The 23377-nt window shown below is 31.3% G+C and overlaps 1 protein-coding gene across 6 annotated transcripts in view; it reads left to right on the plus strand.

Annotated features, from left to right (window-relative positions):
* USP25 (ubiquitin specific peptidase 25) overlaps positions 1-14759 on the plus strand; it is a 110422-nt gene extending 95663 nt beyond the window's left edge. For 5 of the 6 annotated variants that reach the window (XM_036218458.1, XM_036218459.1, XM_036218457.1 and 2 more), the window contains 6 exons: positions 1983-2161; positions 3695-3773; positions 6748-6827; positions 10591-10714; positions 12879-13074; positions 13355-14759. In XM_036218458.1, the coding sequence (XP_036074351.1) occupies positions 1983-2161; positions 3695-3773; positions 6748-6827; positions 10591-10714; positions 12879-13074; positions 13355-13527 (831 nt within the window). In that variant the 3' untranslated portion in view covers positions 13528-14759. The remainder of the gene's footprint in view (positions 1-1982; positions 2162-3694; positions 3774-6747; positions 6828-10590; positions 10715-12878; positions 13075-13354) is intronic. The other variant, XM_036218462.1, reaches the window with a different exon arrangement.
* The last annotated feature ends 8618 nt before the right edge of the window (positions 14760-23377 follow it).

Genomic DNA, 23377 nt, shown 5'->3' on the forward strand with positions numbered 1-23377 from the left:
GTGAAAGTGGGGTGAGGGGGGGCGTGGGAATGAAAGAGGGGAAAAAATAAAAGTCAGAAAACTGAAGAAGGAAGTTCATAAATTTAAAAAAAATTGAAAAATGAATTTATGTTGGTAAAAAGTGTGTATGTGTGTGTGCGCGCGCGCATGCGTGCGTGCGTGCTTGAAAAGTTATTCCTAGAAATCGAGGCATGCTTTTCTACCTCTACTGGTTTAAACACCTAGAGATTGAAACTTCAGTATTTACTTGTGAAAACTGGATGAATCTTAAATAGAACAAAATCAAGAGAGAAACATAATCTTAGAATAAAAGAAGGTATACATACACATACATATATACATACCAGCTCATTAATAGAAATTTATTTACTATTTATGAAAAAAGAATCACAGCCTGTATTCTGAAAGTAGAAAAATAGATAACTATTTAGTGTTATCATTCCTCATCACTAAACCCATAATATCATTTTAAGAAACTCAATACAAATTTATTTTTGCCATACTAATGTTGGCCAAAAGCATGATATCTGAAATATTTGAATATTCAGAAAACCTTGTAATAGCCTATAGCGATCATTGTCTAAGAGCCATCGTAAGAAAAAACAATTATTGTTTTTGTTTTATATTTTTTCTCAAATTAACACATGCCTTTTTTCAAATTGGTAAAATAGATTTTGAAGAGTTCCAAGCAAAGCGTATGTGCTCTATCTAATTAGGTATGCTAAGAAGTGAACCTTGATAATCTTACATATCAAAATATAGTTAATTTTCATGGCTATATTTAACCACAAGTTTAAGACTTAGAATAACATGTATATACTAAAATAATTGGAATATTTAGTTTTAGCTATAAATTAATTCCTCTGTTTATAATGCTAAGCAATACCGGAAGGACTTTATTAGGCTTCCCTTTAATGAAGTTTAAGAATATATTACTACAGCATTTCATTTAATGTTTGTCAGTTATATTTTCTCCCTTCTATAAAATATAGCCACATAGATGGTAATATCTGTATGGCCAAGAATTGCTTAATCGCTTAAGAAAGTTATTCATTTAATAAAAGGAAAAATCTTTCCAGTAAAATAGATTTTTTACAATGTATTTTTCTTGCAGCTCCAAAATACTTTGTAGTTAATAGGGCTAAAATTTAGATTTAAGTCTAAGATAAATGAATATTTTAAAAATTATTATCTTTAATCATATAGACCTTATATATCAGTATTTGATCTATAACTACACATATGAGATATTTTCCAAATTATTTGCTCACGTGTGGAAACATGTATTAGTATTTATTTCCCATTATAGGTGGTTATAAATTATGAAGTATTTCTCTCTGTAAAGTAAGCTCAAGCATCAAGGTAGTAATAGAGATAATATTAATTAATAAAGAGGTATTATACTAATAAAATGCAAATATTTTTGAAACAACAAGGAATTCATTCTGTGGCAACTACAATCTCGACTTGCATTTTCATCCATTTATTGATTATTAAGCTAAAAATTAGTTAAAGTGATATTATTTATTCCAGAGCCATTTTCTTTCAGATATGGTTATTCTAGAGGAGCTGTATTTCAGCCCCAGAATTTGGGATATTAGACAATACATCAGACTAATACTAGAAAGCATAAGGTAGGAGATACTTAGTATCTCAATCTCGGGATGCCTCTGAATAGATTTTGATCAGCCTCTAATAAGTTTTTCAGAATTAAATAGCTTAAATGTATTGTTTATTTTGTCACTTCTCTGCGTGGAAACAAAAAGAACACAATGAAGGGATAAGGAAGGGTTTATATGGTCAATTTTTAGAAAGTTCTTTTAAACTACGGGACATGGGACAATATTTTTTAGATGTACTCCCTTGTTTGTAATACCTTAAAAGGAAAGAAGTATTTGAATGCAAGAATAATTAAAGTTACAATACTAAAGGATTTAATTATTATAATGAACCAAAATTGGCATTTTTGTTGCATTTTTTAGGCAATTAAGTTGGAATATTCGAGGTTGCTTAAATTGGCCCAAGAAGACACCCCACCAGAAACAGATTATCGTCTACATCATGTAGTGGTCTACTTTATCCAGAACCAGGCACCAAAGAAAATCATTGAGAAAACTTTACTAGAACAATTTGGAGACAGAAATTTGAGTTTTGATGAAAGGTAATTTGAAAATGTGAAATATCTCATTCATATGCTCAAATTGTTTGTCTTTTTATAGCTCTCAATGCAATTTTTGAATGTTCATTTTACATATGCACAAACATTTCAATAAGTACAGCACAAAATTTGACTTCACTTAATTTGAGCAGTTGCTTTGTAATTTATCTAATTTATAATTATGACCTTCAAAAGTTTAAAAATAATTCAGATCGTTTTAATACATTTTAATTTTGAACCAAGGTACTGAGCTAAGGAATATAATGATACACAAAAGAGCATATTATAATTGCTGCCCTTTTGGGACTCAATATTTTAAAGAAATAAAGAATTTGTCGATCTTTACACTATGGATATTTTGGGTCAGATAATTGGTTAAATTAGTTTTGGTTTACCAAAACATACTTTCTCTTAGAATTCCCTTAAAACTGTTTACTAATCTTAAAAATTAAAATTTAACCTAGTTAAAAAATATTCTATTAAAAGAAATATAGGCTTCACTGTACATATTTTAATTCTGGAATAAATGATTATCTTTTTATGACTGTCTCAAAAATACTGAATGAAAAATATGTTTGGCAGAGGAGACTATGAAGAGAAACAAAGCCTCCAGGATTAATTCCTGCCTCACTATGTGTCTGCTGTGAAATTTAGGATAAAGTGAAATAATACAAGTAAACGGTTTTGAACAATAGCTAGTAGACAGTGAGTGCTTTAGTGAGTGCTGGCTGTTAACTATTTCAATTAGTAGTAGTTTTGGCATTACTGATTTTGTTATGTATGACTACAAAGCTCAGAAATATGATTGATTATGGCCTTTATTATCTGAGCTGTCAGTGTACTGTGTTCCAATAAATATATACTACTAAATTTGGGGAAGAGATTTATGGAATAATAACATTGACTTTTCATTTTTTTTTTTTTTTTTTTTTGCAATTATTTGTCCTGGCGATTGTACATAGTCAATTTGTTTTAATAACTTAATTTCTATTGTGCTTGAAAGAGTAAGGTGTGTGTGATAACTATATTTTGTGAGGATTTCTTAAGCTATGATTTTGATCATAAAATTTATCGGAATGTTTCCATTCTTACCTGAAACGATAGGCACATTTTGGATTCCTTTAAACTATTTACAAATAATGCCATTTGGGGGGAAATGATATTTCATGTTTCTTGAGCTTGTCTAATAAAGATAAATCATTTTTTAAAACTTTTTATCTGTGCAACTTTATTAATAAAATGTAATTTAAAACATATAAATAATATATAAATATATAAAACATATATAAATAACATGATAAATTTGGCTTAGAATTATTGATGCTATCTTCTTTATATACTTTGTAACTATCCAATATTCACCCAAAAGAACAAATTTTTCACTTAAGGTTACCTGGGAGTTGTTTTCTCAAAAAACTATTTTTCAATGACAATGGATTTCATTTTCATATGTGTTAGTTTAGTTTTGTGTAACACAGTTTTCAGCTTTTTATGGATTTTGTTTTTGATTTAGGATTGTCTATCTTTTATTTAAAGGTGTCACAACATAATGAAAGTTGCTCAAGCCAAACTTGAAATGATAAAACCTGAAGAAGTAAACTTGGAGGAATATGAGGTAATGTGCCTTTTGAGAGGCTGAACTGTAGATTGAGGTTGAACTGTCATTCACTGATCTTCTTTTCATTTTACCAAGACTAAGCACCTGAGAAAATGAGGTATAAAAGGATTAAATAACCTGACCAAAGTTTTTCTACAGCTAGCAGGTTACAACTTGGTTAACAGAACCTGCATTCTTAAACGCTATACTATATGAAGCCATTTGTATTTATTTTATAACATCTTTTGGGAGATGTTAGGAATTCATTTTAATCTTCGAATGCCATATTAGTTGTCATTATTGGACAGTGTTGCGCCATGAGAAAGAGCACACACTAGCATACTAATATTATGCTTACAGTAATTTTTGTGCACAAAATTCTCTTTGTATTTTCTTTGGCTTTAAAATTAATACTTTTTAAAAATCTTTACCAATTCAACTATTAGTATTTCTTCAAACTTTTACATTTAACTTTCTACTATATATAGTGTGTATATATATGTGTGTGTGTGTGTTGTTAAATGTAGTATTTATAATACATTATTCATATATGTATATAGTCTTTTATTTCGAAATCTGGAATTTTTAGTTGCTCTCATGAGTGCCTTCGATTAATGTTTGGTCTCATTTACAAACTTAATTATTTTAGATTCCCTTAAATAGTGTATTTTACCATATTATAACAGATAAAAGAAAAGATATAGAAAACACTCATTCTTGATGAAAGCCCTTAGCTAACCTGGAAAATAGGTAACTACTTTAATCTGCTAAAGAGTGCCTCAAAAAACATAATACAACATAATTACAGCAAATATATATAAATTGTGAACATCGAAAGCTTTCCTTTTGTAATGAGGAAGAAGACAGGGCTATCTGCTATCTTCAGAATGGTACTGAAAGTTCAAGCAGAACAGTAAGGCAACAGAAATCAGCAGAAAGGAAAAGATTGGGAAAGAAGAAATGAAATTGTCATTATTTGCAATTTTATACCTAGATAAAATAAACAAAATCTACTGATAAGTTTATTGGAACTAATAAGAGCTTTGCGACATGCAATCCTATATCAAATATTAATTTTATTCCCTGACACCAATAACAAGCAGAAAATTAAATTTTAAAATGACTTCATTTGCAATAGCATCCAAAACTATGGAATATCTAGAAATAAATTTAACAAAGAATTCGTATAATTTTAGGAGACATTAAAGAAGACCTGAATTAATGGGTAATATATATTATGTTTGGAAAACTTGGTATTGTGAAGATGACAGTTTTCAACTAAATGATTTATTGATTCAGCTCAGACCCTTTCCAACTTCTACTAAGTTTTTTAGGGAGTTTGATAAACTGATTTAAAAATTTCAAGGAAATGCAAAGATCTCAGTCTAGCCCTGACATTCTTGAAGAAAAAGGTAGAAAGGCTTTTTCTGTGAGGGTCAATTAATATTAACATAAGAATAGTAAATTATAACAACAAAGCATAATAGAAGATCTAAGAACATATCCATAAATAAATGGACACATGATATATGCCAGAGATGGCAAGCAAATCAGTTGCTAACTCTACCTTGTCCCCAAAATTCAAATTGCATGGAACTTAATATTTAATTGTGATTTGATTCTCCAGTTCTTCTGCTTCATCATATTAGATTCAGCATATTTTTGTTCTGAAAACTTATATTCTAACTGCAGAGCCATTAAATCTTACACATAACATGTTTTGGGATTTTGTATATCTTACATATCTTTGTTTTTCTCTAAGGCAAGGATTATCAAGCCTTGGCCTGCATACCACATCCAGCTAACCACCTATTTTTATAAGTAAAGTTTTATTGGAACACAGCCATTTGTTTATGTGTCTTTTCATTCATTAGTCAGAGTTGAGTAATTAAACATACTGCATGGCCTGCAAATCATAAAACATTTAATGTTTAACCATTTATAGAAAAAGTTTACCTACTCACAACTTCTAAGGCAATTCTGATGACAATAGAGTGGCAATCTGAATATTTTCCCCAGGAAAGCTAACTTTATACTTGTAAGACAAATTTTGCCTTTGTTATTAAGGTCTCCTAATAGTATGAAAATTATGCCTCAAAAAATTAAAATTAAAAATTAAAATGGTTTATATCAGAAAGAATATAGTTGGCCAATAACTGATCTATCCGTATGTTTCTTACTTTAATTTGCTCATATAAACGTGTACATAAAAGCTTCTATTGTCAGTATCTCTTTTAGGTTAATTCTATCATGTATTTTAGTTATGGTTTTCTTTGAATCAATTTTTGTTAAATAAGTTTTTAAAAAATCACGATTTTTTGTTTGTTTTCTAGAATTATAGAATGTCATTTCTGAATTGTTTAGTCCTTTGACGTGCCCTATAATTGTTTTTTTATTTTTTTAATGTAGGATAGTGAAATGTGAAATATATCTATCTTTTTCACTGTATCTCAAAAGAATAAACTATTCAGCTACTACATTTAAAATCAAATTTAAAACAAATTTGGCAAAATTAAAAGGTTAAATAAATTCATTATAACTATAACTTTTTCCTTTGAGTTTCTTAAAATTTGGCATCAAATAACAGTCTTCAAGCTTTGATTTATATTGGAGCAGTAATTTCCATTTACCTCCTACCTTCAGTGTGATACAGATGTATAATAACATTTAATACGCTTTTATACTGAGAAATTTTGAGAGAAAGTAAGAGAACCTGGTTGATTATCCTGTCCTTGTATTTCTGTTATCTTCTAATGAGATCTTTGTTGTTTAATTCCTCATCTGTGTCTAATAATTTTTATATTTATTATTTTACTAATAAATAGTCTTGTTTGTCAGAAATTAAAATCTTGATTTAGGTCAAGTTTATCTTAATTTTGAACTCTTTGCTTCTATTCAAATAGTTATCAGAACAATATATTACTTTATGAACAGTTTTATTAGAGTTTTAATGTCTTTCTGTGTATGCTATTAATATTTTTTTCACCTACAGGAGTGGCATCAGGAGTATAGGAAATTTAGGGAAACAACCATGTATCTCATAATTGGACTAGAAAATTTTCAGAGAGAAAGGTAAGGAAAAGTTGACACATCTGAAAAAAAAAAAAGCTTCATTTTTATACTTAATTCTATTCAACTATGACCTTATCTATAGAAAAGATTTTATTCACAATAAGTATTTTTAATAAACATTTTATTTTAGAACAGTTTTAGATTTACAGAGAAATCTCACAGTTAATATAGAGAGTTTTATTTTAAACCAAATGTGTAAGGTTGGCACTAGTGTCTTTGTTCTTATCAGCTCTCAAACCCTGCAGCTGAAGTTTAGGAATAGATAGGATTAGATGGAACCCAGAAGTCTGCTGGGGACCAAAGAAGCTGGTCGCCAAGCACGTGGAATTTGTATTCCCTACCTTCAGGCACCTACCTTTTCATATTTTTTCTGAGTTTCATCCTGACCTCAAATCAGGGAAAGAGTTTTCATTCTCTGCCTGAACTTTCAGGTGTTATTAAAAATATAGTTGTAGGAAACTGATCTCTTGTTTACTAAGTATTGTGACTGCAAACACATTTTAGATTGTTTTTCATTTAAATTACAAATGGTTTTAAAGGCATTTCTACTTATTAAACTATAATATAATTATCATTTTTAATTGTTACCAAGAAGAAAAGGTAGATATTGATTTATTTACCATTGTAGATTACTCGCTAGTTTGCCTTTACTTATTTCTCCACATATTTTTTAATTTGTATCCTTCAACATTAACTTACTTGACTGGTGATTTTAGAAAGTTTTGTACTGTAAATAATGCCATATTACAGACATTGAAGTAATGATGCTATCTTTCTTAATAACAGCATAGACCTTTACTTTTAGAATTATGCTGTCCAACATGGTAAGCCACCAGCCATGTGTGACAATGTAAGTTTAAATTAAAATATTTTAAACTAAAAATTTATCAGACTAGCCACATTTTGAATGTTCAGTAGCCGCATCTGGCTAGTAGCTACTATATTGGCCAATAGATAAAAATACTTTCATCATTACAGAAAATTCTGTAGGGCAGTGCTGCTCTATTCATTGGACAATACACAGTGCTATTGTTTTTACACTTATCACAGTTTTAGAAGTTATCACACAAAAATAAAAAGTGTTAATACTCAAATACAAATTATTAAAGTCCTAGTCATTGCCTATAAGAAAATTCACATTGATTATTGAAATGGGAAGCTATTTTGATTAATAGCTCTTTTATTTTTATTATTTTGGTCAAGGTTTTATTTCTTGAATGGGAATATACAAATTCACATTAGGATTTCCGAGATTTGATGTGAGAAAAATACTAATATGACATTACAAAGAAAGAATGTCTAAGACCAAAAAGGCATTTTCTGTTTATAGATAAACTAATCAAAAACAGACTCACAAATATAGAGGACAGTCTGGTGACAGCCAGAGGGAAAGGGGTTGGAAGCTGGGGAAAAGGGGTGAAGGGTTAAAAAAGTAAAAATTAGTAGTTAATAGATGGTCGTGGGAATGTGGAGCACAGTGTAGAGAATGTGGTCAACAGTAATGTAATGGCTGTGTGTAGAGCCAGATTGGTGAAAGAGTAATCAGGAGGATCACTTAATAAACTGTATAAATTAACAAATGTCTAACCAATGTACTGTATACTTGAAACTAAAAATAAAATGCTAAATACAAACAAAAATATAAGTCTCCCAATGCAATAACTTTGTCAAAGTCACACCACTAACTAGGGAGAGAAAAACTAAAATAGAGACCTCTGTACTGTTGTGTAATTTAATGAAATCAGTTAAGCACAAAAAATGTTATTCATTTACCTTTTTTAGTGAGAATTAAAAAGATGAAACTGTCACTTTTAAACTCTCTACAATAGTGTCTATATTAACTTATTTTAATTAACATTTGTTAAAGGTCTTTAAGATATAACTGTAACTGGAAATATGTTGAAATTTCATAATTTTCTTATTCTCAAATGTATACTTATTCAGAGTCAATATTCTAGTATACCAAATGGTTAAATTGGAAAGATCAGATAGAAAGTAATGATAACAAATAATGTTATAGAATATTGTAAAAAAAAAAAAAAAGTTAATTTTATCACTTTAAATACAGCAGTTACCATAGCTAGCAGCATGTCAAATATTGCCAAAACTTTGTGTCAAACTTATTTTTAATGAATACATAACCATTAAAAGCCATTAATAGAAAATTGATTGATGGGTCATTGTCAATTCTGTGAGTAGTGAAGTAAAATCATGTTTTTAAAACCATGGTGTTACAGAAGTATAAGCAAACATAAAAGTATGCCAAGCTATGATCTTATTGTATCTTAAATATGAATGTGGTTAATTGGATTGCTGGATCTTATTCCGATTTATTTGAAAATGTATTTATAATGTTTTAAAACATTTTGTGCATCTCAGTAGAAAATAAGAACAAGGTCATGGTTTCAGTGCTATTCTTGGAGAGGTGACCAGATCTAGGAGGCTAGAAATGAATGTCATTGAGGGCACACCTTTTTAACAAGAAACTTAATAGCCGTAAAAGAAAAGGTAGATGTGCCAGCAAATTACTTCAACTTAGTTGCATAAAACAACATTTAATATTATCATCCCTTCTTTTTAATTTCGTAACTAAAACAAAAAATATCTGGCTGAGAATGTATCCATATTGAAAACACATTTCTGGAACAAGCCATTTTCAGATAACTTATTTTTTAAGACATAGTTTCAGAGGTGTAATTTTATTTGTCACAAATGTGTGCATTAAGTTCCAAATGTACTTTAATCTTTGGCATATAGAACTGATTTATATCTAAGTATATGAAATTAAATAATAAACAGTACCACTGATTAGCAGTGTATGCTAGAGTTTAAAGATAGTTTTTCCTTACAATATTTCACTTGTTATGATCTACAGTTTTCTGAATTAATCTTTGGGGAGATATGATTGGACAAACCGAAATAATGGTGGTACTTAAACTATTTTCCATATTTCAGTTATACTAATATATAGCTGTATGTATTTTATCCTATTGCATGTTAGAAAGATAATTATTTTAGAAGCAATTAAAACACTGTTAAATATTTTTCCTCTCCTACCTTTTTTAAAGCTAGTTTGAACGTTATAATATCTAGATTTAATTAATATAACATTAATATTACTTATATTAAATATCATAAAAGGTCTACCCTGTCAGCTATTTGTGTTAGTGTTTTCTTTTGTTTCTTTGCATCCCACTAATTTCCCAGATTTAGAAGCATTCTTTTACCTCTCTCTTCTATCATCTCCTTTAGATATTCTCTCTTCTACCTATAAATTTTTCTCAGTGACTAGAACTGTACCTGATAGAAAAAAACCTAACCAAATAGTCACTGAATGAATCAAATGATGTTTGTTATCAAAAAACAAACACCTTTCTTCATACAAAAATGACATGTTGTTAAATAAACAGCTTGTTAACTTGCACATGGTCTTAATTTTGAATCTAAGTGAAAGACATCAGGAAAATAAATGCCAAAGCAGACAAAATGAGCTTCATCATTTATGGCCATTTCTTCAAACTTTTTTGTTTTGTTTTGCTATTTGATTTTCATTTTTTATTTTTAGGATGTAACTATCTTCTAGTTTCAGATATATTTGTTTTTAAAACAATGCTCTCAGGCATACAATGCATTAGATGGTCTTTTTTATTGTAATGTTGTTCTGGAAAATCAAAATTTAAATGTTTATTTAAAATATTTTATAATTCTACTTGACTTTTAAAATATGAAATACTAATACTATATGTTTTTCTTTATTTTTAAGTTATATAGATTCCTTGCTATTCCTTATCTGTGCCTATCAGAATAACAAAGAACTCTTGTCCAAAGGCCCATACAGAGGACATGATGAAGAGTTGATATCACATTATAGAAGAGAATGTTTACTAGTAAGTTGAATGTACATAGTACATTTATCATTTTGTTTTATATTGGGCAAATTTTCCAGACTCATATAAGTGATTGACTCTATAAACTCTGATGGGGTAGGAATCATGATGATGCCTATAATTTGGGTCTACTCCTTTAAGATAGGAGAATACACTCAATTCTTTATCCCTTCTTTATGGGTCCTAAGTGTTGCATGTGATAAATCTTAATGTTCTCAAAATTGGATCAGAAGGATTACATTTTTATATTAGCTTTCTTCATCCCTCTACCAGTCCATTTTTTTTGGTGGGAGAGGAGAGGCTGCATAGAGCACAAGGAATTATCATTATTTCAAAAAAAGTAATAGATATTTCTGAATTTTTATAAGTAGCAGTATATTTGGTATATACAAGTCAAAGGATTATTGTAATACAATATATTTTTTCACCTAGTCATTAGTTTACTCAAATATTTTCACTTTGTGCTGAAATATTGCTGCTATTATAAACATTTTAAAAGTCTTTATAGCAGTTTTTTTGTTTTTTGGTTTTTGTTGTTGTTGTTATAATACCATATTGGTTGAGTAGAAAGAAGAGAGTCATCAAAGTTATCTGAATTTTGGTTTTGTGTTTGGCTTTAGGGAATCTTAAGAAGATGAACAAGGTTGGTTTTGGACAGATTATATTTAAAACATTTCCAGGACATGTTTTGATTCAGCCTTTCCATTCATCCAATAGTCGCCAAGTCCCTTGATTTCATTTGCTTTATTATTTTCTATACCTTCTTCTTCATACCCATTGTACTTCTGCCTTAGTTGAGACACATCCTCCTTCCCCTGTCTTACCCCTCTGTTTCTTGACTTAGATCACTACTCCTTTCCAGTCTGTTGACTAGAATACTACTGCCAGAATTTCCTGAAAACAAACACAGTCATGCCAAACCTAATATAAAGTTTCAGAATAATAGTAATGTCTTTGCATATTGTAAAATTATGGTAAATACTTCAAGGCTTATCTTATTTAGTCCTCTTAACCACTATGTAAGGAAGTATAATAGTATTCTATTTTTCAGGTAAAGAAACTGAAGCCAAGAGATTACTTTTTTGCTCAAGATTAAATAATTGGTTAGTGGCTGAGTTAGACATTTAGCATAAGCCTCTCTCCAAAGTAAACAGAAATTGCACAGGAATGACATAATACAAACATAAATACTATAATTTTTGTATTTGAAATTCAGCTTAAAATTATAATTGTTTAAAAATTATGTTTATCATGCTATAAATATAAGATTTCAAATCTAAACCCTTAAATAGATAGCTCTTATTTTACCTGTATTCCTTTTCTCTCTCTTACATCTATATTTCTTCAAGACTGCCCAGTTCTCCTATATCAGGGGTCACCATACTTGGCCTGCGCCAGTCTGTCACTCGTTCTTGTAAATAAAGTTTTATTAAAACACAGCCATACTCATTCATTTACATATTATATATGGCTGCCTTTGTGCAACTGTGACAGGGTTGAGTCATCACAACAGAAACTATATGGCCCTCAAAACCTAAAATATTTCCTATCTTGTCCTTTACAGAAAAAGTTTGCCGATCCTATACCAAATTATAAACTTGGTGAGAGTTTTCTATATTAATCACTTGGATACCCTTGTATCTAAAACAGTTTCTGGAACATGACATGAACTCTGTAAAAATTTTTTAACAGGATAAATGAATTAATTGATTATGTTTTTGTACCAAGGAATATAGCAATACTATTCCATTGACATTTATAGAGAAGACGATGAAGAGTTTTTAAAATTAATATGGAGTCTGAATTTCTTTATTTTTAAAATTACTTTGAGTGCTTATTAAATTTTAGAATTGGGAGAAGTTCACCTCTGGAGAATAAATAAAAATCGATCCCTTTAGTGATAATCAAAGAGATGTAAGCTGAACATAAACTTTAAAAACATGATAACAGTATTGTCCCCACTTTTTTATTTCTGTTGTTGTTATGAAAATAGCTTTTTCTAAGAGATTTCTCATGCTAGGACAAGTTGAGATAATTTTTCCTGATTGCCCTTTTTTTAAATGCTGTTTGTGAACATACTGTGTTGTCTTCAGCATTAACACTGATGAGTATTTTTATTTCATTAAAAAGGAAACAAATTTGTTCTTTTTCTCATTGCATTAAGAAATTAAATGAGCAAGCTGCAGAACTGTTTGAATCTGGAGAGGATCGAGAAGTAAACAATGGTCTGATTATCATGAATGAGTTTATTGTCCCATTTTTACCTTTGTTATTGGTGGATGAAATGGAAGAGAAAGATATACTCGCTGTGGAAGACATGAGAAATCGATGGTGTTCTTACCTTGGACAAGAAATGGAATGTAAGTTTAAGGTGTTAGTGCCCACCTTAGTTGTAGGGATTAAGTGCAGAATTAGATGGTATTTATCCTATAATGTTTACATCATTACTTTTTATTTCTAAACTAAGCCATGCACTCTGCCTTTGCTATTTATATTTTACCTCTTTCCCCAAAATAGTAATTATTTTAAATATTTTGAAAGGGAACATTAACTGACCACTCCAAATTAAGAAATCATGTTGAAGATGATCATTTATCTCCCTTGCTCTCTATCCTTAGTTACCTCTAATTGTATTTGCAGCAAACCTGCAAGAGAAGCTGACAGATTTTCTGCCAAAACTGCTTGATTGTTCTACGGAGATTAAAGGTTTCCAGGAGCCGCCGAAGTTACCTTCTTATTCCACACATGAACTGTGTGAACGATTTGCCCGAATCATGTTGTCGCTCAGTCGAACTCCTGCTGATGGGAGATAAACTGCACACACTTTCCCTGAAAACACTGTATAAACATTTTTTTAGTTCTTAACCCTTGCCTTCCTGTCACAGGGTTTGCTTGTTGCTGCTATAGTTTTTAACATTTTTTTTTAATTTTAATAACTGCAAAAGAAAATAACTATACAGACTTTAGCCAGATTGCAAACAATAAAGCTGAGAATCGCATGGCACTCAGACTTTGTTTTAACCAGAACTCATGTATAATTACAAATCTGATTGATTTTATTATGGCAAAACCATGTCTTTGCCACCTTTCTGTTACAGTATTATTTTGCTTTTATCTACAGCTTTCCATTCAGTCTGGATTCTTCCACGACTACAGCCATTTAAGTGTTCAGCACTGTGTACGATACATAATATTTGGTAGCTTGTAAATGAAATTGAAGAATAAAGTTTTATTTATGGCTACCTATGTGTTTGTAAGCAGGTATATTGTATATTAGTATAGTATTTTAGATATCATATATTAATGAATTTGGGTGATTGTTTAAGATCGGATGATGAATAGATTAATGCAGATTTAATTTTGCTCTAATGTTAGCACATTGGAAATTTACTAAATATATGACACTTAAGTATGTCTATATTTTTGACTAAGTTTTTAAACTTAATATGGCACCTAAACCTGCTTTGAATTCAAATCAGGTTTTCACTGAAGTGAGTGGCTAATATTTAAGTCAAGTACACTGAAACTTTTAACTTTTTCTTAGATTAACCTTTTATTTTTTTATGTATCTACAAATAATATAGCAAGGTGATTAAGTCAAGAGATACCAGACAAAAATACTTGAATAAGGGCTATTTAATAGTGACACTTATAATAAATATGTATATGTATATATACACACAAACATACACACATTCCTCATAATGGAGGACAATGTTTCGCCTTATATAATCATTCTATTTTTGTAAATTGTATACCACTTTAATTGAAAATGTTCTCTACTAATCAATGCTGTGAAATGAAGTTGATATTGTTGAACTAGAAATTATGAGTATCTTACCTGCTTTTATTGACCTCCTTTTCAAAAAGGAAAAGTTGTAGAAATTTTATAGATGGAACTTCTGTTTAAAATCAATGAAGTAATGTTGTAAATGCAAATCAATGCTTTAAAGGTAATCATGTTACCAACAACCTATTTTTGAATTTATAAAAATTTCTTTATGAACAATACTTTGTTAGCTTAGTAAAATATATCATTATACTATGTGTATGTTTGTTATAGCGTCGCCAAAACTAGTGCTTTTTATAAGTGCTTCTCACCAAAGATGCCGAATGGAGGAGGAAGAGGAAAATATTAAGCTGTTTCATGATGTTTCTTATAAAGGTATCAGTGTACTACTGAGGTATTAGTGACAAGGAATTGGTACTATTTCTGATATAAAGTTAGATTTTGCATATTGTAGCTATCAAAATGCGTTTTGGTTTAGATTTTAAATTCTCTACTTGAGCAGAATTAGTATTCTGCGTTGGTTTTCAAGTCCTGTCAAAAGTTTAGAAATTTCATATGTATCATCAAAGCTTTTCTAAATTATCTTCAATATTTTATGATAGTCTACCATAACAGCAAGTGGTTTGTGTTTGCTGTATAACTGACTAGTGAGACACAAAAGTTCTCAAACACCATATGGAAATTACTCCTTTTATAAGCCACATACGGGGAATTACATGTGGCTCTTGTGCTGAAGGTAAGTATTATTACATTTGCTTTGTAGTTAAAAGCCAGTTTATTCATTCCTAGTAATGAATCTGAAGTACTTATTTACGGAAATGACCTTTTCAAAGACCTGGGGAAACTGCTTTTTTTTTTTTTTTTTTTTTTTCAACTTTTAATCTAGTCTTAAGATTGAGGTCAGTAAAATTTCTTATAATTTACTGGGCTAAATATAATTTATAGCTTGTAATTTAAAACTTGGAACTTCATAAAGCTCCCATCCATGACAGATTTCACTTTGGTTTAAGTGACTCATTTTGATTACTATAGTCCTCTCTTCGTACTCCCCCAAAATTGTTTTGAAGTAATTCTGTATAGATTTCAAATAGGTAGAATTTAAGACTTGTAGGAACTTCTTTAAAACATAAGGTGTAGGACAACTGTAATCATTAGGGAACTTGTGAGATCCAATACTTTTCAAATTCATTAAAATACTATAATGACCATACACTAAATCAGCAGTTCTCAAAATGTGGTCTCAGACTGGCAGCTTCAGCAACATTTAGGAACATGTTAGAACTGAAAATTATTGAGCCCCACAGCAGAACTACTGACTCAGAAACTCATCAAGTGATCTGTTTTCACAAGTCCTTCAGATGATTCTTATATTACTAATGTTTGAGAACCATAGCACTAAATAAAACTCAGGTGCATTTAATGAACTCTAAATTGATGCTATTTAATTACCATTCACTTGTGATCCCTTGTTTGTTGGAAGATTTTCAGTATTTCCCTCACTTATAATTTCAAGGAAGTCGTTAGATTTAAGACTAAGGTGGATTTTCTCCTGTATCTGATTCTCTAGAAGTTCAGTGTCTTTGTTTTATGATTCGTTGACTTCTGGGTCCCCTGTCATTCCCCAAAAGTATAATCACTTCGATGCTTGGGGGAAATGAGTACCTTTCTTGGGGGAAGGGTACCTTTTTTTAATCTTTTTTTGGTTTGTTTTTAATTTACAACAGTAAGCAGGTTAAATACCATTTGTTGTGCTCATGATAACTTTATCCAAAGTATACACATTAGTTTGTTAGGGCTGCCATAACAAAATATCACTTAAAGAACAAATTTATTTTCTCACCGTTCTGGAGGCTGAAAGTTCAAGATCAAGGTGTTGACAGATGTAGTTTCTCCTGCGGCCTCTCCTTGGCTTGCAGATGACCTTTTCCTTTTGTCCTCACATGGTCTTTTCTCTATCCTGTGTATGCATCTCTGGTGTCTCTTCCTCTTACAAGGACACCAGTCGTACTGGATTAGGGCCAAGCTCTTGTGACCTCATTTAATTATTTTTTATTTTAATTTTTCAATTAGAGTTGACATTCAATGTTATGATCTCATTTAATCTTAATCACCTCTTTAAAGGTCCTGTCTCCACATACAATCACATTAGGGGTAAGGGCTTCAACCTGGGGATTTGGTTGGGTGTGACACACTTCAGTCCAAAACAATGTGTGATGGCCCAGCCTATATACCTCCTTTCCAAAAACAAAGGTATGATTCTTCCTTTAGCCTCAAGATTACAATGCAAATATCTGTAGTTCTCTTACAAAAATCTGCTTTATTTTCTTTTACTTTCACTTTACTCTAAAAACTATATTAAAGTTATAACAAGTCAAATTAGAAATTGTTCACAATGCAGTCATCTAATCAGTTTAGTGTGTTTTCATTGAGCAGATTTTTGTCGAATGAATCAGTCATCCATGCTGATTTGTCCTTGTTCATGTATTTATTTCATCCGTCTAATAACATTATACCATGGATCTGTTTCTATTTTGCTAATTTTTTTATTCTTATCTACTCCGCATCCCTTTTTCATTCCCCAGTCCATCTCCAGCCTGGAGGTACTACTGTTAATCACTGTGGCTACATATTTTTCCACGTTTAGATAATGTTATTCAGTGTATATACATAAGTTGTGGTGATTTGGGGAGGAGAGGGGGGTGTCATTTTACAAAAATGAAATAACCATTTGTTTTACATATCCTTGCTCTTTCTCCCTTCAGTAGTTTCCCCCTTCTCCAGTCCTCCTTTTTCTAATTAGTTTTGATAGAGGTGACTTATAATAAGTAATAATAAATAATGTTACACTAATAAAAGTTAAAGGAGTCATGATTAACAGAGCTATCTACACACATACACCTATGCAGACACATCAGAATTTCAAATACTCTTAATTATTTCATACGCAGTTCATCTCAATGGCTGTTTCAAACCTTTAGTACCATCCTCAATTTCCTATGCAATGCTGACTCCAGTAAAAGCAGGATGATCTTTACTTTGCTGTATTAAGAGAATTGGGGATATTGGGTATGATCCTTCCCTTCAACTTGTCTCCCCCATGTAAATTTACTGGTAACTATTAGTTAACCAGGATATAATGAGGAGATGGACATTATTGATAATCTAATGTTAGGAGGAAAATATAAAAAACAAATGTAGTATAAAGTAAATTTAGATTACATCCAGTGTTTTAGGACATAATTGCTTTTCTACAAAATTAATTCAAAAAATATATTTTTTTACCTTATACTAGCCTAAGGCCTATACAATACCAAATTGTCCTTTAGCAAGTGGTCCTCATTCTTTTCAGGAATCTAGAACTAGACCTTATCCTTAACCCTGATTGTGCATCAAAATCATGTGAGGAGTGCTGTTTAAATTGGATCCTATTATGTGGATTCTTAAAAGACTTTTGAACTGGAGACATTTAGAGACATTTGGTAGGTGCTTCTCTAACTTAATTATTCTAAAAATCACCTGTGGCCCTACTCTGAGAGACCAGTGAGCTTAGCTAAACTATTCAGGTGGAGAAGTATGCTTTTTGCATTAGTGTTGTCACATGAAAAGGCAGGGGGTTTGAATTTACTGATGCCCCCTCAGCCATAGAGCATACTTAGCTTTGGTATGTGCTCCAGCCAAAGCAGCACTCAAATGTTTTTCAGTCTCTGACTTACCGGACTTCTGTCCCTCATGAGTGGTCTAAGTGCAGGCTCTAGAACCAAAGTGCCTAGCTCCAGATCTCCGCTCAGCCAGCTGTGTGTTGACCTTAAGTGAGCTCAAACTTTCTGTGCCTCAGTTTCTCCATCTATAAAATGGGATTACAGTATAACCTACTTTATAGGATTCTTAAAGGATTAAAAGGGTTTCTACATATAAAACACTTAGAAAATCTCTGCCACATAGTAATTGTTCAATAATTGTCAGCCCCTTTACAATCTGTCACTGTTGGTAGCTCCTGCTCCTGATTTTCAGTATCTCTGCCTTCCTGAGACAGGTTTTTTGAGCTGCTCTCATTCCTACCTACATTCTTTGTCATTTCCTTTTCCTTCTGTTCCCTAAATATCAGCAGTTGTCAAGACCCCTTCTAACTCTTCACCTTTCCTGGATGGTCATGTCTACTAGCTTGTCTTCCTCCACTACCTACCTACATGCTGATGATAACAAATCAGTGTTTCTAACCAAACCTTCCTTGCGAATTCTAGGCCTATGTATATTTCCAATTGTTTGTTCAACGTAGAGACAAATGTTTCATAGGCATTTTGAACTTTGCACATCCAAAACCAAATTCATCACTTCTTTCCAAGCCTGATGCGCTTACATTCCTTTGGTGAATTATAACCCAGAAATGGGAAATTATTCTCAATTCTATTTTTATTTCCCATTGATTACCAAGTGTTGATAGGTCAACTTTTTTAATACTTGTGTATCTCTTTACTACTACTGTCAATGAGGACTCATCTCTTAATTTGGGTAATTGAATTTGGCCCCTAGCGATTCCTCTATCTTTAAACTTGTCGCTGTAGTCCATCTTCCACGCTGTTGGCAGAATAATCTTTCAGAGTTGTTACATGTCTGTCTTCCATTGCTGGACTAAACTCCTTTAAAGGAAGGCAGTATCTGTTTTTGTAACCCTGTCTGTTAATTATCTGGCAACTCAATAGAGGTGAAGTCTTACAATTACTCTAGCCTTTCAGTCAACTTAGACCTACATTGTCCAATATAATGACCATGAACTGCATGTAGCTATTTAAATTTGAACCAAATAAAATTAGTCATACTAGCCACATTTCAAATGCTCAATAGCTACATGTGACCATTGGCTACTGTATCGGACAATACGTTTTAGAACATTTGTATTATCAGAAAGTTCTGTTGGACAGAGCTGCCCCAGCCCCTCTCTGATACGGACATCTTCCACTATTAATACCCCTGGAACATTCGAACATCCTCCAAAGTGCTAACCTGAGCAAGTTGGCATTCAGCATGTACAAATCTCTTTATCTTAATCCTGCCATTAACCACTTTAATACATCTTATTTTCAGGTAGCACCTCTATCAGCATGTGTCCAATCAGGAAAGCCCACACTAGGTATCACAACAGAGGAAATGTGGTAGAGGCATTCGAAGATAACCCAGAGAGCCTAACTAGGTTGCAGCTATGATTCCTAAGAGCAGAGAAACAAAAGGAAAACAAGTTTGCGTTACCAGAAACTTGGAGCGCCAAAAATAGGGGTCTCCAGGGAGTAGTTGCTTAGAGTCTGAGAAAGATCACCACCTTACTTCCCTCACCACTTCTGAGAGATGCAATAAAGATAGTTGAAGAAATTTTTAAAGTAGTTGAAGACAAATCAACTGACACTATTAGGTAATCACTGGTAGGATTGGCAAAGACAAAGTAAATCTTGCTTTCTTCCTGTCTTCCAAATTGCCTCTAGTAGGAATTCTTATTGGCAGAACCTAAATGGCATGTAGCAAAGGGGTCAGAAAAATGCAGTTTGCGGAGCCACAGAGCAGAGGATAGAAGGGTAGAACTGGAGCTGACAGATGAAGAACCACCACACCAGTTCCTCACAAACATTCCTTTTTTTATCCAAAGATGTCAATTCTCAAAACACTAAATATTCAGGAATGTATTTGTAGACTATCTCTGGAACCTCAAGAGTAAATGCACTAGTTACTGAAATTTCGTTGCTCTTTTCTATCATGTGAGACCTTTTAATGATGCTATTTAATGTTTTTTTCTTTAATCAGCAATGGAGGGATGTCTATATAATATGAATTCATGCCCATCCATTTATTGACACATTTTTTTGTATGCATGCCACATGCCACACAATCTGCCAGGTAATACATGTATAAAATGAAACACATTTAATGTAATAAGACAAATAATAATCCACCCAAATTTATCTACCCAGAATGAGACACTTAAAACATTTTTGTGTTAATGCCTCTGGGCATCTTTCTGTGTACATGCACGTGTACACACACATGCATACAACTATAAGTGATGTTCATAAATGTTAAAAACTTAAAAAATATAAATGTAGACATTTTAAGAAAATGTATAGATCTACCTATCTTGCTGTTCCACAGTATTTTGATTATAAGGAACATAGACTATAATTTATTTATGAACATACAATATAGACTGCTACTTGTGTCTATTATATATTACTTTTCTACCTTTGTCTTTTTGCTAAATATCTAGATGTATGGTTACAATCTGAGTTACTCCATATACAGATTTAAATTTTTGAGCTAAATTGTCAAACCATTCTTCACCAAAACTATTCCATTTTACCCTGCCACCACTAGTATATGAGAGCGTATTTATTCATAGGTTCAACAACATAGAATGTTATCAGTCTTTAATGTTTCTCAGTGACAGCCAAAAATTTGTTGTACAGAGGTTGTGTCTATAAATTTTCAGTAGTTCATGTTAAGGATCATTAGTCTTTATTACACACATTGCAAATATTTTTTCTTCTGTCATTTTAAGCTTGCTTATGATATGGTTTTATGACTTTTTATTTTTAATCGAATCTGTTGACCTGCTTTTTGCTTTCGATACCATGTTTAAAAAGAATTTTCCCTGTCCAAGATTATAAAAATATCTGTTTTCTTCCGATATTTTTATGATTTTGTTTATGTTAGTCTTTAGTTGCAAATTATATTAAAGGGATGAGGTGAAGATTCACAAAATTCTGCCAGAATTATCTAGCTGTTTAATACCATTTATAAAATAATTTTTCTTTTACTGGTCTAAAAATGTAATCTTCTCTAGATAATAAATTTCTATATTTGATATTTATAAACACTCTATTCACTTCCATTTATGTTTTTGTCTATTCAACTACCATTACTAGATTACTGTTGTTTTAACATTGAATTAAAATATTTGTTTTATATATAACTAATATATTTTTTCTATCTAATAAGTCAAATGTTACTCTCCAACACACACACACACACCCTTAATGCTCATTTTTTCAAAAATTTCTGTATTCTTTTACAGATAAATTTTGGAATTATTTAATTTTTTTCCAAATAAAAATCCTACTGGCATTTTGATTGCTATTATATTGCCTTACAAAGATTGGCATACAGAGAAGTCATGGCACCCTTACAATATTGAATCTTTCTAAAAAGAAAATTGTCTTTTTATTAGATTTATATATCCCTTGATAAAGGCAAAATTGTTTTCATTTGTCTTTAATTCTGTTTTAATGTTTTTGTGGTGTTTATAAATAAGCTGCTTTTTCCCACATTGAAAAAAATGTTTTCTAATTAAATATTATTGATATAGAATGGTAGGCTGTCTCAGGACCTTTTCATGCTCAGAAATTATTGAGGACCTAAAGGAGCTTTGGTTTGGGTCGATTGTATCTTGATATTTACCATATTAGAAATTGAAACTTAAAAATTATAATATTAATTTTAAAATGATAAAATACAAACATAACATTTTTGTTAACACTAATATAATTTAAGTGAAAACAGCAAAATTTCTTCGTGGTCCTTGTGGAAGTTAGCATTCTTAAATCACAAGCCTGAGGCTTGAAAGGAAATTAAGTACTAGTTATAATTGTCTCCACTTCTTACAATAATTATGAAAATTTTGCTGTACTCACACTTCTACACAACACATAATTTAAAATTTGGACTAGCAAGCACTGAAAAATTAATTTTTTAAAGAATGGGTAATAATTTTTCAAAGAATTAATAGAATTTCTTAGAAAAATAAAAATCGTGTACATGTTTAGGAATTTCAGTGTATCTTTATAGGTCTTGGAAATTTCACCCAATAAGAAAACTGCCCTTTTGGGGCTGCACTTCCCTTACTCCATATTGAAAAATGTCTTCTTGAAGAAAGCTTACCTGGTGTGCTTCATTGCCCTCAAATATTGCACTATCCATTGTCCAAACACTGAAAAAGGTTACTTCGTATATTTTTATCCACTGTTAACGTCATTGTTGGCAGGAAAGTTATTCTGGTACCAGTTGTTCTATGATGGCTAAATCACAGAATTCTATAAATCTTTTAAAAGACAGCGGAGGGGAGTATCTTTAAGATCTTTGCATAACAATGGATTTCTTTACACAAAAAGAAGTCAACATGAAGGAAATTTTTGATAAATTTAAGCACATTAAATTAAGCATTCTGTCCACCAAAAGATTCCCTAAAGAGGGTATAAAAACCAAGGCAACACTGTGAGAAAAGGGATTTGCAATGCACAAGAGGACGATGCAACAATAAATTACATAAAAAATGGACTTATGACTTAGGTGAGATGATTTTGATGACATACTTTCTAAAATGTTCCCAGATTCTTTTCTCATTAAAAACAACAACAACAACAACAAGGATAATAAAGGAAACCTGTAGACAGCATTTTTCAACAGATTAAATGAAAGGCATTCTCACAAGCCACAAAATACAAGTGGATGGAGCCAAACTACAGGCAACCACAATATTTTGACAAGACTTTAGCAGGTTTAGCAGATGTGAGGAGGTAGTAGAGTAAAGAAAAAGGGGGAAATTCTGTGTATTCTAAAATGCACAGAAAACAGAACTTGCTAATTAATACTGTTAAAGCAAGAAGACCCTAATCTGATTGGAATCTCCTGCAGGCAGGTCTGAGAACAACTGACAACACTAGAAGTCATTAGGAGTCTCAATTGGCATGTGAATGAACATGGACACTACAGTGCTACAAAAAATCAGAAGGTGCTGAAGCACTCTAACTCAAGGAAATTAAAAAATACTCAAAAACAAAACTGTTTCAGAAGGCCGGAGATCATCCCGGGGAAAAAGCTGCTAAGAATAGAAT

The sequence above is a fragment of the Rousettus aegyptiacus genome, unplaced genomic scaffold (assembly GCF_014176215.1).
Source record: "Rousettus aegyptiacus isolate mRouAeg1 unplaced genomic scaffold, mRouAeg1.p scaffold_m13_p_4, whole genome shotgun sequence".
Taxonomy (NCBI): domain Eukaryota; kingdom Metazoa; phylum Chordata; class Mammalia; order Chiroptera; family Pteropodidae; genus Rousettus; species Rousettus aegyptiacus.